Genomic DNA, 16,623 nt, shown 5'->3' on the forward strand with positions numbered 1-16,623 from the left:
TTCTTCTAGTCAACTTGTGCCATAAAACTCCTCTTCTCCCCAATTCTATTCAATACCTCCTCATTAGCTATGTGATCTACCCATCTACTCTTCAGCATTCTTCTGTAGCACCACATTTCGAAAGCTTCTATTCTCTTCTTGTCCAAACTATTTATTGTCCACGTTTCACTTGCGTAGTTCATATATAGCTGAATTACTTGATATGTTGTCCAGCAGTAGTGCTTTACCTTTGTTTTCCAATAGGTTTCTCTATTCGGAGCTCCAGAAACGCCGAGTACACCTGCCTACTCGTCTCCAAGGTGCTCGGCATACCGTGCGTGAAGGACAGTAGTGCCCAATTCCGATGATGGGAAGAGAGCCGCGGAGTGACCTTGGCTCCGGAGTTACGCAACAGGTGGACCGCGGCCACGCCGCCGCCGGAGGCTGCGGGGCTTCCAGCGGGCCCGGGCCGGTCCAGCTGCGGATGGGCGGCGGGGCGGCTGGAGCTGGAGCTGGAGGCGGCCAGCGCGAGGACGACCCGCCCGGCCGGCCCTGGCTGCCGCGGTGACGCGACGCCCGCGAAGCGACGGACGCGCCCCGCCGCTATATAAAGCCCGGCCCGCGACCGCGTCCACACGCACAGCCGGCAGTTCTCTCTGGCCGCATCCGCAGCAGACATGAAGGCCCTGGTGAGTAGCCGCTGCACGCTCTGCAGCCCACACCCAACCTCCCCACACTCTACCTGAACTCTCCCATCTTCTTCTACTGGCCAACGTTTCTCGGCTGCATTCAGCATTCAGTACTATGTGCTACAATTTTCACACTTAATCCGCAAAACATCAATTCTCTTTTTCTCCCCTTCTTACTATTCTTACTTCATTCCTACTACACTGTTCATTTGCCGCCGTAACTTCTTAGTTTTAAGTAATGTTCTCTGGTGGTATCTTTTACAGTGATTCATAACGTTGTTCTGCCAGTTTTCATCTCCACAGATGCTGTTTTCCTTTCTCATTTCCTGCATACTCTGTTACTGCACTTCCTCCCTACAATCTGTGAAGGTTTTTGACCAAATTTATATTTACTATTCAGTAGTATATGCTGATTTCATGACTAATCCCTTAATTTTGATGTTCCCTTATCTTCTCAATCTTCATCATCATCATCACCTTCCTCTTCCTTCTTTCCCATAACGCTGTTCTGCTGTCATCAGAACTTGTTCGTTTTTGGTAATACTCACTGCTTTCATCTCGTGCAGCAGTCACTGAATTTTTTCCTGTCGATTTATTCCTTCTCATCCTGCTACCGCTCTTCTTTCTCCATTTCTTTGTGCTACTTTGACAATATTTCAATTTTTCGATTGCAGTCTACATTTAGTATGTGCTGACACCATGTTTTACCAATCCTCCGAATTTGCTGTTCCTTTTTGCTCCTTTGCTTGTTCTTCTTCCTCTTTCTTCATTCCCCTTACATTCCTCTTTTGTCATAATTAGTTCGATAATTTTTGCTGCTGGTGTTCATTTGTAGTAATTCGTGATTTTCTTATCGATTTCCATCTTCACTTTCTGCTTCTGGTGTTTCTCTGTAAGTGTTTCTATGGTCCTCTTACTGAGTTTTCACGTGTGATGTTATCAACTGCATAGAAGCATTCAGTTTTTACTAACAGACACATAATCCATAATTGTTCCATCCATAGCCGTCTATCTTCGTGTGAAAAGTGATTAATTCAAGTTGTCTGGCATACGTTCCTGCCAGAACAACACCTTTATTCCAGTCTGTTATCATACTTACGTCTCATTCACTATTTTAATCACGTTTTCGTTCTGCTGCTTATTCCGATAAATTTAGACGCAAAACAACGTATTTTCATGGTCTTTCTGTGTATGTTTCTTCTTCCTTGTCTTCAGCTCTTATAACTTCACCTGCTTTGTGCACGCAACTTGTATACTATACATGTGCTCCTCCTGTTTTCCATGCTTTCGGCTCTCACATCCTCTGAATATTTTCTCCTCCTCTTTAGAGCTTATTTGACCTAAAAGGGCATTCTTTACTACTTCCTTCATACTTCATAGTTTTCTTCCCTTTTAATTTAACATCAAGTACCAAGTTTTGTCGTCGTGTGTTACTAAAACAGTTTCCTTTCGACATAGCTTCGAACAAGCGAACTAAAGACTACTACCGTACCCAAGCTTCAAGTGAATATCACCAGGTATCTTCTGTTTGACTTAACATCGGAAAGTATTGTAAGCCCTTTTCGTCACTGATCGGGACATTTAGCTAAGTGAAATTTGCAAAATAATTCAGTCACACAATATGTTAAAGAAAGACTTGTACAGAAAAGAGTACTCTTTCACGTATTTATGTATATTTCTAATATCTGTTTCTCACATATTCAGTTATTGTGTAGTACTGCTGAGTGCATAAGGGAACTACATTGTAATTTGTCTAAATAAAAGGGGTAGTTCGTACACATCGATCTTATGGTTATCATTCTTCACTCAAAAATTGGACTAGCAGGCATTCTAGAGACGGGGCAGTCGTCTCCGTTCTAGACTGGATCGATACGTATAAGCATTAGGGTTTTCTAGTGATAATATTTCAAAAAATGTTTACTACCAGTTTTATATTATGTATGAGAGGATTTTAGCTGAACAACAACATTGACGATAACGAGCGACGACCTCTCAGAGATTTACGGAGCACAGATATAAATGTCCTCAAAAGTTGATGCTTCCCCTTTCCATGAAATACTGTCAGTGATTTCCTGTCAGCATCAGTGGAAATGATACTTCAAACGATTGCAGGTGTACTGGTGCCACTCACTGTAGCTCTTGGTGTAGTGTTTATTATGCCGCGATCGGTCCCGCTGACGACAGCATTCACAACGCTGAAGTCCAATGCACTGTTCCTCTTTATACCTTCATTCCAAAGACCCACGAAATTACTGACCCAATATGGGCTTATTTCATTAGATAAAGGAAAGTAATCATCGATTTATTTAACGTTTGGCCTTTACCTCTCATAGCGATTTGTAGCAATTATTTTGAGGTGTTTATAAATAATCATGTAAAATCAGAATCATGTCCGTAAATTTTGGTAGAATTGGTAGATCCGCTGCCAGGACGTAGAAGAAATATTTGCCTGATCCGAATTGGCTCGTCAGACAGGACGTGATACAAACCTCAAATAAATTCCATCTGCCGTTAATTCATGCAAAAGTTAATTTATATAAAACGTGCATCAATAACTTACAGAGTTGTGTAATAGCAATACTGAGTGTCTTATGCTTGTCATTCCGCCACATTTCCGCAGCAATGAACTTCAAACAACACACACCAAGGTATGTGATGATGCACCTGACTCTTGAAACTCAGAAATATTATCTCATTACCTCACTCACTCGGGTAATTAATGAAGAGTAGATATAATTAATCACAAATGAGTGAGAATTTGTAAGGTTCCAGTTCTGTAAAATCTGCAAAATGTATATCTGCAAACATCAAGAATCAACAAAAATTTAAGTCCTAGAAAACGCAGAGCGGTTCAGTAACAAGAACCTGTGTGCCAAGTTAAATGTACGTGTCTTCAACATTGGACCATTCTTGCAGATGGTAAAATTGTGCAATTACTTATCTACAAATAACTAGTATGAACAATGCACTATCGCTTTAAAAGCACAAGAATGTCGCATATGAATATGCACAGTCTGGCAACCAATCTCCCTGACACAAACAGTCAAAAACTGAGACATGAAGTCAGATTTTTCTCTTCTGTTGGAAATACTCTTGCTACGGAAGTACCTCATGAAACCTCGGTGACTCCTCTCAGGTTCAAGTTTCCAATTTTTGTGCATGCCAGAGAGGCATCTCCCACAATTGCTGCAAGCCAAAGAAAGAGCATTTCGGTAACGATCCTAAGCAGTTTCCAGAAGCTGATTTCATAATGAGCAGAGGAATATAACTTCCAGTAATCGGCTGTAATTAAAGTGCAATAGTCCAGAGCGCTTTGATCCACCAAACGCGTTTCTATTGTAGAACGAAGAGCCGCGCGGTGGATTACGTATCTAAAGCGCCATGCGTTATCAATCTTTGTTAGCTACCTGTGGATGATTATGATAAGCACATAGAACAAAATCTCACTCATCCCCACTAATACAGTTAAACACTCTATAGCCTTGATAACAGCTTCAATTTGCCTAGAAAGTCCACAAGAGGGGCTTAAAGTAGCTGAAACCATTCTTAGATTATTTGACCCCTTACTATCAAATGTAGACTGGCAATGGCAACGAAAGCGTTTCTGAAGAAGAGAAATTTGTTAACATCGAGTATTGATTTAGGTGTCAGGAAGTCGTTTCTGAAAGTATTCGTATGGAGCGTAGCCATGTACGGAAGTGAAACATGGACGATAACTAGTTTGGACAAGAAGAGAATAGAAGCTTTCGAAATGTGGTGCTACATAAGACTGCTGAAGATTAGATGGGTAGATCATACAACTAATGAGGAGGTGTTGAATAGGATTGGGGAGAAGTTTGTGGCACAACTTGACTAGACGAAGGGGTCGATTGGTAGGACATGTTCTGAGGCATCAAGGGATCACCAATTTAGCATTGGAGGGCAGCGTGGAGAGTAAAAGTCGTAGAGGGAGACCAAGAGATGAATACACTAAACAGATTCAGAAGGATGTAGGTTTGCAGTAGGTACTGGGAGATGAAGAAGCTTGCACAGGATAGAGTAGCATGGAGAGCTGCATCAAACCAGTCTCAGGACTGAAGACCGCAACAACAACTATGTTTCTTCCGCTCCTCTAATTAGTACCAAATATTATTTATAGTTTATTCTTGGGTGATTTACTAGACAAAACGAGCTAAAAGGGGACTCCTGATTGTACGTCAAACCATAAATGTTTACGCCCACCCGGTGGACAAGGCTGTTGTGATCTTGGAAGATGGGACTCTCCACAGCTTACCATAAACATGTAAAAGAAAGGAAACACTTTGTCACCGAAATTGTTGAAATAAACTAGCTTGTTCATGTTCACAGTCACCTGTATGAGTAGGCCCAAATCATGATACTAAAAACACCTGCCGTCTGAACTTTACCCTGCATATACTGTGGACTAAAGGCCTTAATTGGCTGTCGATGCGCTAGACCCATTGCATCACTTTTAAAGAGGCGAAAGTGTGACTTGTCACAGATCAATACCTCCTCCAGTTGGTTATTGTCCAGTTCTTGTGTTGTTTGGTCAGTTGAAGACAAGTAGCTTTGCTATCAAGGGTCCACTCTAAAGTCCACTGCAATCAGTTTTCACCGGCCGCGGTGACCGAGCGGTTCTAGGCGCTTCAGTCCGGAACCGCGCGACTGCTATGGTCGCAGATTCGAATCCTGCCTCGGGTGTGGATGTGTATGATGTCCTTAGGTTAGTTAGGTTTAAGTAGTTCTACGTTTTAGGGGACTGATGACGTCAGATGTTAAGTCCCAGAGCCATTTGGACCACTCAGTTTTCTTCTCAGTGTTTGCTGTGAAACTCTTTGAGATAGACGTTCATTCACTGATACGAGCAGTTCCTGTCATATTTGAAACTGACTCTCACTGACAAGGTGCGCCACTTGTCTCCGGTCACTGTCGGTTACGTTGACCAATGTTGTTATCTCTTACAACTAGACTACAAGTGGTACACCATTCCATTTACATACGATGGGCAATGCGAGGTTATAAACCGACAAATCGGGTAGCTTTATTCATGATGTGGTCTTGGGATGTTCCAAACACGATAGCTCCTCCTTGCCATTCTGTCACGTCTCCACATAGTCCCATTTTTCTGCCCTGATTCCATACCACCACCTGCTACGTAAAAAAACATTTCAAAATGTAATGGGGGTGCCAGAATGGCTGCCGCGGTCCGGTACCCCATTACAGATGGAGATGCTGTTGGGTGTCGATTAGTCAGGCGGCAGTTCATGTATCAGGTGTATATGCAACAGCAAGTCATCAAAACTTAATAAAATCAATGATTTTATACTGAGAGAAAGATTCAAAAGTTATAGTTTTGCCTGACGGTGGTTTACGTCCCCAAGATGCAGACTCGACTCGATAGGGGGAAGACGCCCAGATTAGTTTTGTATGATTATATGATAGCGGAACAAACACTGGTAGCAGTTACATCTGTAAAATATCTGGGAGTATGCGTGCGGAACGATTTGAAGTGGAATGATCATATAAAATTAGTAGTTGGTAAGGCGGGTACCAGGTTGAGATTCATTGGGAGAGTCCTTAGAAAATGTAGCCCATCAACAAAGGAGGTGGCTTACAAAACACTCGTTCGACCTATACTTGAGTATTGCTCATCAGTGTGGGATCCGTACCAGATCGGGTTGACGGAGGAGATAGAGAAGATCCAAAGAAGAGCGGCGCGTTTCGTCACAGGGTTATTTGGTAACCGTGATAGCGTTAGGAAGATGTTTAGCAAACTCAAGTGGCAGACTCTGCAAGACAGGCGCTCTGCATCGCGGTGTAGCTTGCTCGCCAGGTTTCGAGAGGGTGCGTTTCTGGATGAGGTAACGAATATATTGCTTCCCCCTACCTATACCTCCCGAGGAGATCACGAATGTAAAATTAGAGAGATAAGAGCGCGCACGGAGGCTTTCAGACAGTCGTTTTTCCCGCGAACAATACGCGACTGGAACAGGAAAGGGAGGTAATGACAGTGGCACTTTACCGTTGGGTGGCTTGCGGAGTATAAATGTAGATGTAGATGTAGATTAGCAGGTGGCCTCATGTAACAGCCGGAGCGCGGCGTAGTCCTGTCCAGCATCTGGGCATCTGAGACGAAATTGCATCCGGCGGAGTAGTGCAACGTCAGGCACTCAGTCTGGTGGGCACAACGCTCCTGTGACACACTCCGCAGTCGGTCAACTTGACTGGAGTGGCTGCACTACCCAGTGCAGAAAGCAGTCGAGCACGCAGAGTTGAAACAACGAAACTAGCATAGCGTTCAGTGACCTTGTGTTGCAGAGCAAGCCTACAGTAGTAGAGCGTGCCCGCACAAGACAAGCCATTTAGGCTCAGGCGCAACCTTGGACACCCAGGAAGGGACCCTGACGTAGGTAGGCAAGCAGATGATCCCCGAACTCGAAGCTACGAGTCAATTGCTGGTGCGGAGCGAAGCGAAGGCGGCATATAGTAGTTTTTGCTATACGACCCATTTCGAGTCGATGATGGCTGGCTGCAGTCGGTGACACACATTAAGAGTTCAAGTGGGCAGTATTTATGGTCGCTTTGTGCACTACGATTTTATCAAACCATCAGTACTCGTCACATACACTAAGGAAGTAGTCGGGTGCCAGGCTTGGAAGTGTAGAGATCGAGGTCGCTGTAGCTACACCTGCTTCCGAGTTTGCGCAATGTCAGCAGCGTTACCATCCCAGCAGCGATTCTTGCTGAGCTGGCTGAGTCATGTAGAGCTCCATTCGATAGTCCGCCCTGATAGCTTCCGCCTTATTCCCTTTGTTTCTTGCATCAACATGTTGCGAATATTTTCTGCTGACCCGACAAGTGACCGAAGCAGTGGCGCAACAATTGTCAAAGACTTGGTCAACATTGGAAAGTGGCATAACCGACTGGTATCAGTACCACTCAATCTACAGCGATCTGGGGATGACTAATACACTACTGGCCATTAAAATTGCTACATCACGAAGATGACGTGCTACAGACGCGAAATTTAACCGACAGGAAGGAGATGCTGTGATACGCAAATGATTAGCTTTTCAGAGCATTCACAGAAGGTTGGCGCCGGTGGCGACACCTACAACGTGCTGACATGAGGAAAGTTTCCAACCGATTTCTCATACACAAACAGCAGTTGACCGGCGTTGCCTGGTGAAATGTTGTTGTGATGCCTCGTGTAAGGAGGAGAAATGCGTACCACCACGTTTCCGACTTTGATAAAGGTCGGATTGTAGCCTATCGCGATTGCGGTTTACCGTACCGCGACATTGCTGCTCGCGTTGGTCGAGATCCAGTGACTGATAGCAGAATATGTAATCAACGGGTTCAGGAGGGTAATACGGAACGCGGTACTGGATCCCAACGGCTTTGTATCACTAGCAGTCGAGATGACAGGCATCTCATCCGCACGACTGTAGCGGATCGTGCAGCCACGTCTCGATCCCTGAGTCAACAGATGGGGACGTTTGCAAAACAAGAACCATCTGCACGAACTGTTCGACGACGTTTGCAGCAGCATGGACTACCAGCTCGGAGACCATGGCTGCGGTTACCCTTGACGCTGTATCACAGACAGGAGCGCCTTCGCCGGTGTACTCAACGACGAACCTGGGTGCACGAATGGCAAAACGTCATTTTTTCGTATGAATCCAGGTTCTGTTTATAGCATCATGATGGTCGCATCCGTCTTTGGCGACATCGCGGTGAACGTACATTCTAAGCGTGTATTCGTCATCGCCATACTGGCGTATCACCCGGCGTGATGGTATGGGGTGCCATTGGTTACACGTCACGGTCACCTATTGTTCGCACTAACGGCACTTTGAACAGTGGACGTTACATTTCAGATGAGATGTGTTACGACCCGTGGCTCTACGCTTCATTCGATCCCTACGAAACCCTACATTTCAGCAGGATAATGCACGACCGCATATTGCAGGTCCTGTACGGGCCTCTCTCGATTCAGAAAATGTTCGATTGCTGCCCTGGCCAGCACATTCTCCAGATCTCTTACCAATTGAAAATGTTTCGTCAATGGTGGCCGAGCAACCGGCTCGTCACAATGCTCTTGATGAACTGTGGTATCGTGTTGAAGCTGCATGAAGCACCTGTACACTCCATCCAAGCTGTGTTTGACTCAATGCTCAGGCGTATCAAGGCCGCTATTACGGCCAGAGGTGGTTGTCCTGGGTACTGATTTTTCAGGATCTATGCATCCAAATGGCGTGAAAATGTAACCACATGTCAGTTCTAGTATAAGATATTTGTCCGATGAATACCCGTTTATCATCTGCATTTCTTCTTGGTGCAGCAGTAGTGCATTTCGCCTGGTGAGCTTTAGCTTTGAACCTTTCTACGCAGTTGATCCTGAGCTCCGTCGTGGCGATGGCGCTGGCCAAGCCCGGCTACCTGGGCCTGGGCTACCACCACGCCTACCTGGGGGCGCCTGTGTTTGTGGGCGACGCCCCCGACGTGGCGGCCGCCAAGGCTGCGCACCTGAGCATCCAGGCGGCGGAGGCGGCGCGCAACACGCTGGGCGTGCCCGCGGCGTCCGTCGTGCCAGCCGACGAGCCGCACGTCGCCGTCGCCAAGGCGGCCCACCTGGCGACGCAGGCGGCCGAGGCGGCGCGCAACACGCTGGGAGTGCCCGTGGTGCCCGCGCCCATCACTGCCGACGCGCCCGACGTGGCCGCCGCCAAGGCCGCGCACCTCAGCATCCAGGCCGCCGAGGCGGCGCGCAACACGCTCGGCCTCCCCGCCGTCGCCGCCCCCGCAGTCGTCGCCGCCCGCGGCTACTACGGCTACCCCGTCGGCGGATACGCCAACATCGTCATCGGACCCCAAGGTGTCCCTCTGGACACTCCTGAGGTTTGTACCGCAAGTACTGCTCGTTTCCATGACAACGCGTGCATATAGTCAGGGTGTTCCGCAATTCGTGTTATACACTCCTAGATACTTCAGAGGGGACTTACCAGGTGTACCGGTATTAAATGAGCGTTTTTTGTGAAATTAAAACACTAATTTTGAATTGAAAAGTAAAAATATTTTACTCAAAGTACTCAGCATTGCTTTCTATACATTTTGACCACCTTTTTGGCAATTTGTGGACACCACGCGAATAGAAATGTTCGTGTATCGAAGCAAACCAATCAGACACCCAATTTTCGACTTCTTCGTAGGGATCGAAGTGTTCCTCAGCCAATGCGTGTCCCATTGATGAAAAAAAATGGTAGTCGGAAGGGGCCAAGTCTGGTGAATACGGCGGGTGGGGTAGCAGCTCCCAGCCAAGTGTTTTGATTGTATCCTAAACCAGTTTTGCTTTGTGTGCAGGTGCATTGTCGTGTAAAAAAAATACTTTGCCATGTCTTCTGGCATAGTTCAAATTGACCATTTGTTGTCTGTAGTGATTAGTATTCACAGTTCCACCAGGTTTTAGAAGCTCATGATACACCACACCTTTCTGATCCCACCAAACACAGAGCATTGTCTTCTTGCCGAATCGATCTGGTTTTGCAGTGGATGTTGATGGTTGTCGCAGATTAACCCATGATTTTTCCCGTTTAGGATTCTTAAAATAAATCCATTTTTCATCGCCAGTAACAATTCGATGCCAAATCGATCTTCTTTCATGTCTTTGAAGCAAAATTTGACAAATGTTTTTTCGGTTTTCCATCCGTCTTTCATTCAGTTCATGTGGCACCCATTTTCCACGCTTTTGGATCTTTCCCATAGCTTTCAAACGGTCAGAAATTGTTTGTTGTGCAACATTTAGCATTGCTGCCAGTTGCTTCTGACTGAAAGTATCATCGTCATCCAATATTGCTTGCAATTCGATGTCTTCGAACTTTTTTGGTGATCTTCCACGTTCTTCATTTCTTACATCAAAATCATTATTTCTCAACCATTGAAACCATCTTTTGCATGTTGCTTCTGATAGACCATGATCACCATATACCTCTGCAACACTTTTTCAAATGAAAACAAAAAATTAATGCCGTCCGCAAATCATCACTTTCTGGTACAAAATTCGACATTGTTAACACGATGAAAACATATGATGTTCTTTTTCCATGACTTGATGCATACTAAATATCTTTGACAGATTTCATACCAACCAAACGAAAAAAATTAAGGCTCGTTCACAACAAATGTTCCCTATCGACACATTTGTACGTTAACTCTCATTTCATACCGGTACACCTGGTAGTAGATACAATTTTGCATAGGCAACCATGTCAGGAAACGTCTTCCAACGACGTCATAGTGCGTCAACCTTACAGACTCCGGCACCTGTAAATGTATGTATATACAGCGTGATTCCGTGATGATGTTACAAATCGTGCCAGGATGATGGAGAAGGATAAATGCATCAATTTGAGGTATGGGTCCCTGTACCGGAAACAAACGAGTCCAAAGTTACAAGCGAAAATCATTCTGATACCTCTGACAGTTGGGGTTAGGTTGTTAATGGGAGGAGACCAGACAGTGAGGTCATCGTCCTCATTGGTTTAGGGAAGGACGGGGAACAAGTCGGCCACGCCCTTTCAAAGGAACCATCCCGGCATTTGCCTCGAGCGATTTAGGGAAATCGCGGGAAACCTAAATCAGGATGGCCGGACGCGGGATTGAACCGCCGACCTCCGGATTGCGAATCCAGTGTGCTAGGTACTGCGCCTCCTCGCTCGCTCCTCTGACAGTGGAATACATCTACCGACACTGTTATTGTTAAGACTGTAGGGTATGTCATTTTCAGAGATGGTAGAAACGACAAAAGCAGGAAAAAACGTTTAGTAAACTTGGACTCTGAAATGCATTCCTTAAGAGCTATGAGCACTTGTTCACTAGAGGAGATGTGTTTCACGGTGGCGAAGCTATGCATTTTAGAGCCCATGTTTACTGAGCATTTTTTTTCCTTATTCTTGTCCATACTACCACCTCTGAAAGTTCCTACCCTATAGTCTTCGCAACAGTAGTGTTAGTACATGTATTCCACTGTCAGTGGTAACAGAGCGGTTTTCGTTTATGACTTTCTAGTCGTTCGTTTCCGGTACAGGGATCCTTGTCTCAAATTGATAAATTTATCCTCCTCCATCATTTTTGTAACATTATCACGGAACTACCCTGTATGTATAAACATCCACAGGCACCGGCGCCTATGATTTTGACGCTCTGTAACATCGTTGGATGACGTTTCCGGACTTTGATTGACCTATTAAGTCCCCTGCACAACCTTTACAAGTGTGTAACATAAATTTTACAAAACGCTTACTGCGTCAAACCTTGGACATACAAATCCTAACTCTGAACATTGTCTAACAAAAACCAATTTGAAATAATTATATATCTTCTCTCATTTACGTGATAAAGTTTGGTCAGGGGCAGCGACCTACCTTAACGCTGTCACACACGTCTGCTTCCTCTGGGAACCTACCTGCCACCTACTTCGCGCGCCCACCTCTCTTAACCATCAAAGATCCTCCTACTCAAAGATATTATACACCTTGCGGTTGGCAACTACCGACTATTTTCTGGAGCTACCCTGATCAGACCTTAGCACATACCTTTCAATGTCATAAAAAACTATGTAACATATCCCGATCTTAGTGATACAGGTTGAATTGTACCCAGACAGGGTGTATACGTGGACAAGGAAAAAAAAATTCCCGGATTTTTCCCGGATTTCCCGGTTGAAAATACACTTTCTCCCGGGTGAAAATACACTTTTTCCGTGTTAAATGACAGTGTACTTTTCCTCGGCACTGTACAACTTATCAATCCATAGAATGTTTATGGTTTTCTATACAGACGTAGAATTTGCCGGCACTTTAGAAAACGAAACACATGGGGGAAAAAACACGTTTTGGAAAGATCTTTGATGTGCAGCAACATGTACGCTGAATTTCTTCGTTTTACGGAAGTATAAATTCGAATTCTACCAAACACTGCATGTTACTTTCCGAAGCAATGGAATCGAGATTGCGACGCGCTTTTGTAAGCCAGTCATAGCTCATGTCACGTGATCTCGGCAGCTGATGACAGCACAGGACACGTAGTGTACTCAACCAATAGCAAGATCACTCTTATGTAGCGCGAACACACAAAAAGAAAAGTTAATGGTTTAAATTAATATACATAGTTTTGCTAGAAGGAAAACGAAGCTTTCATAAATAATATCGGTCTCGAAGATTAATAAGCTGCAAGAGAAGCTAAGCTTCCACATATAATGCTGATCATCTTGCGCGTGTTACACTTCAAGATACATCACACAAATGTGCCAGTAAAATTTTTAATAACGACGGGCTCGAAATTCTTCTACATGGTCGTCCTCAAAGAGTTGATTTTTAAATGAGAGTCAAACGCTCTGTGATTTAAGAAATTCATCGTACATTCTCGCACATAGTTCATCTTGCGTAAAAGGAAATTTACTTTGAAAGTAACACTTTTCAAACCACCATTCGCAATGTTTTCCCGTGACCTGTTAGAAATTGGTTCGTTTCAGCAGTTGCCAGGGAGCGCCTGATAACAGGCGTCACTGCGCCTGCACAGCTACGATGACACAGGAAGCCCGCATGTTCGTAGGTGCAAAATATTAAAAGATCTTGCATTATGTCATAAAAGAAACACGACGTCAAAGGATACCTCAGGAGCATCGGGATTTCGTGAACTATACTAAAATGCATAATTCGACTTAAAAGTGCACAATCGTATGTCCAGATTCGGATGTAAATTTTCTTGAGTACCAGTACTGTATTATCTCATGTTTGGTTCTTTATTATGGCATAATGCCATACGAGCTAGAAGATGGAAAACGTGCACTTGAAATGCAGCGAACAGTTGAAACTAGCCAACAGTGTGAAATTAAACACTTCGTTTCAAATAAATTGAATCAGCGCAAAACTTTTATAAAAGCCAAATCTCTTTGGCAAAACGACAAAAATAACTTCATTGTTCTGCAAGGTGATTAATGCTTGACTGTCAGAAAGGTGGAATTAAAACCTGAAAGTAACAACATATTTTAACCTTCCGAAACTATGTGAATGTATTTTAATTCATTTGGTAGCTCCTGGCCACAGAAATCCGTTTTATTTTGATTTAATGTGAGAGCAGTAAACGAAGAGGAAAGAGCAAAATCACTAAACATAAACACAGGTCACGTGGAGACTACCCACCTCCCTACAGCAACTCAGACTGCTGTGTACATCAGCCCTGGATCTACGATATTTACGAACCGGAGCAATTTGTATAGTGGGGCCCAGCCACACATCTATAGTCAGAAGTGGGAGAAGGTACTACGCATAAGCGACTCAACTGCGCATGCGCAAGAGCCCGCCCGCAACTGCTCAAATGAATCAAATGTCAACAGCTGTCATGTCATGCTCATCGGAGGCAATTTGTTGTTAGGAAGCACTGCATATTCTTCCTAAGGCCTTTGAGACACTTTGGTTGGCAGACGCTTGTATGTGCACTGTGTTTCGTCGTTGTTTATGGCGCATTTCCTCTGCGACTTGTTTCATTTTCGTTTTCTTTTTTCTCTCGTTCATGTTTTCTGCTGCAGCACTATTCTAAAGAAGCGGGATACAGTAATATCCTTCGTTTGAGTATTGGTGCTTACCAGTCAAAATCACAAAAATTTAATCTGGTAACAAAAACAAGGAGAAGTTCCCGGAATTCTAAAAAAATCCCGGGTTTTTCGCGGTTTTTTCCCTGACGAAAAAATTCGCGGGTTTTTCCCGGATCTCCCGCATGTCCCAGGTCATATACACCCTGCCAGAAAAACAGCTTCGGAACGATATGCTTCAGTTCAAAGCAAGGCTAATCGACGGCAGGAAAAGAAATGGACCTAACACGGAACCTTGAGGAACGCACATGTTAGAGTATTCCAGTGGGTCGCTACCTGCACGGGCAGATTAAAGTGGCGGGCTAGGCAGACAGCGTGTGACGGCGCAGTGGCTCGTTCCTTTGTGTTTTGGACTGCAGCAAGTTGTCTGCGCAGGTGGCCGCCGCCAAGGCCGCCAACGCCGTGGCGCACGCCGAGGCCGCCGCCCGCGCCGCCGCCTCCCCCGTGGACCCTGCGTCCGGGCTGCCCGTGGCCGCCTACTACGCCTACGCAGCCGGCGTGCCCGCCGCCTACCGCGTGCACTACGACGGCACCCTGCTCACCCCCGAGGGCGTGCCCGTCGACACCCCCGCCGTGGCCGCCGGCAAGGTTGCCGACGCCGTCGCCCACCTGCAGGCCAAGGCCGCGCTCCTCGGCTGAGCCGCACACCCCGACCACAGCTCTGACGACGACCGCCGCCTACGCCAACGCCACTAGTCCTCTACACTACTTCTGGAACTCTGCCCTTTAACAGATATCCGTAATTTATGTACAAATCCTCTTTTTTGCAAATAAAATCAGTTGCAAGTGTGTTTTTATAAATATTTCCAATCTTTTTATATTTGCTTTAAACCACAGAGAATCAGCTCCTATAACTACTATAGTGCCTCATTCCTCTCCTGACCTATTTCCTTACTTTGTACCACGAATGACTAACTTCCTTAGCTACCGTTAGGAGAGGTCTAATGTCCAAGTGACACAAGGCCCCACTTTGGGCGCCTAAGTCATTTTTTCTTTATTTATCTACCCATGTCTGTTGAAGTTTATACTCCATATTCAGGCCACGAGTGGCCTACTGGGTGCAGTCTGGAACCGCGAGACCGCTGCGGTTGCAGGTTCGAATCCTGCCTCGGGCATGGATGTGTGTGATGTCCTTAGGTTAGTTAGGTTTAACTAGTTCTAAGTTCTAGGGGACTAATGACCTCAGAAGTTGAGTCCCATAGTGCTCAAGCCGCTACTGTTCGGTCGAGTAGCTCCTCAATTGGCATCACAAGGATGAGTGCACCCCGAAAATTGGCAACAGCGCATGGCGGCCTGGATGGTCACCCATCCAAGTGCCGACCACCCCCTACAGCGATAACTTCGGTGATCTCACGGGAACTGGTGGATCCACTGCGGCAAGGCCATTGTCCTGATGTTTATACTGCAAGAATGTTTTTATTATGTTGGGGGATACAAGGGTGTTATGTCAATTGTAAAATCACAACTGGGTTTCACAACAAGTGTTGTATATGTGTGAATGTTATTTTCAGGGGTTACAACATTTTTAAATTCTGACACTCTCATATTTCATTCTTATACTAATTCTTATGGTTATGTATCATTTATGTTTATTATTCAAGAAGATTTGGTGCATTCTCTGGGATGACACCGTTTGGAAACGAGTATCGCGCGAAGGCAAATTTTCCACAGCAACTTTTCTTCGTATGAATCTCACTCGGGAAAGAACCGTCATTAACATTCAAATGGTTCAAATGGCTCTAAGCACTATGAAACTTAACATCTGAGGTCATCAGTTCCCTATACTTAGAACTACTTAAACCTAACTAACCTAATGACATCACATACATCCATGCCCGAGGGAGGATTCGAACCTGCGACCATAGCAGCAGGGTGGTTCTGGACTGTAGCTCCTAGAACCGCTCGGCCACCCCGGCCGGCTTGCCACTTGGGTCTGCCAGATGTGTTTATTATGTATGGAAGTGAAAGATGGACGATAAATAGTTTGGACACGAAGAGAATAGAAGCTTTAGAAATGTGGTGCTACAGAAGAATGCTGAAGATTATATGGGTAGATCACATAACTAATAAGGAGATATTGAATAGAATTGGGCAGATGAAAAGTTTTTGGCACAACTTGACTAGGAGAAGGAATCGGTTGGTAGGACATGTTCTGAGGCATCAAGGTATCACCAATTTAGTATTGGAGGGCAGCTTGAAGGGCAAAAATCGTAGACAGAGACCAAGAGATGAATACACTAAGCAGATTCAGAAGGATGTAGGTTGCAGTAGGTACTGGGAGATGAAGAAGCTGGCAGAGGATAC

The 16,623-nt window shown here is 45.2% G+C and overlaps 1 protein-coding gene across 1 annotated transcript; it reads left to right on the top strand.

The window, feature by feature from the left end:
* The first annotated feature begins 510 nt into the window (after positions 1-510).
* Positions 511-15,122, top strand: LOC126177006 (cuticle protein 18.7-like). The gene is made up of 3 exons (XM_049924223.1): positions 511-668; positions 9,063-9,569; positions 14,695-15,122. The coding sequence occupies exons 1-3, from the start codon at positions 657-659 to the stop codon at positions 14,956-14,958; spliced, it is 783 nt and encodes a 260-aa protein (XP_049780180.1). The 5' UTR covers positions 511-656; the 3' UTR covers positions 14,959-15,122.
* The last annotated feature ends 1,501 nt before the right edge of the window (positions 15,123-16,623 follow it).

Source organism: Schistocerca cancellata, chromosome 3 (assembly GCF_023864275.1).
Source record: "Schistocerca cancellata isolate TAMUIC-IGC-003103 chromosome 3, iqSchCanc2.1, whole genome shotgun sequence".
NCBI classification, from domain to species: Eukaryota; Metazoa; Arthropoda; class Insecta; order Orthoptera; family Acrididae; genus Schistocerca; species Schistocerca cancellata.

Bases quoted from the DNA above. Each gene is read 5' to 3' on its own strand.
- LOC126177006 (XM_049924223.1), top strand. The intron at 9,570-14,694 runs GTTTGTACCGCA...TTGTCTGCGCAG, and splicing joins TCCCTCTGGACACTCCTGAG to GTGGCCGCCGCCAAGGCCGC.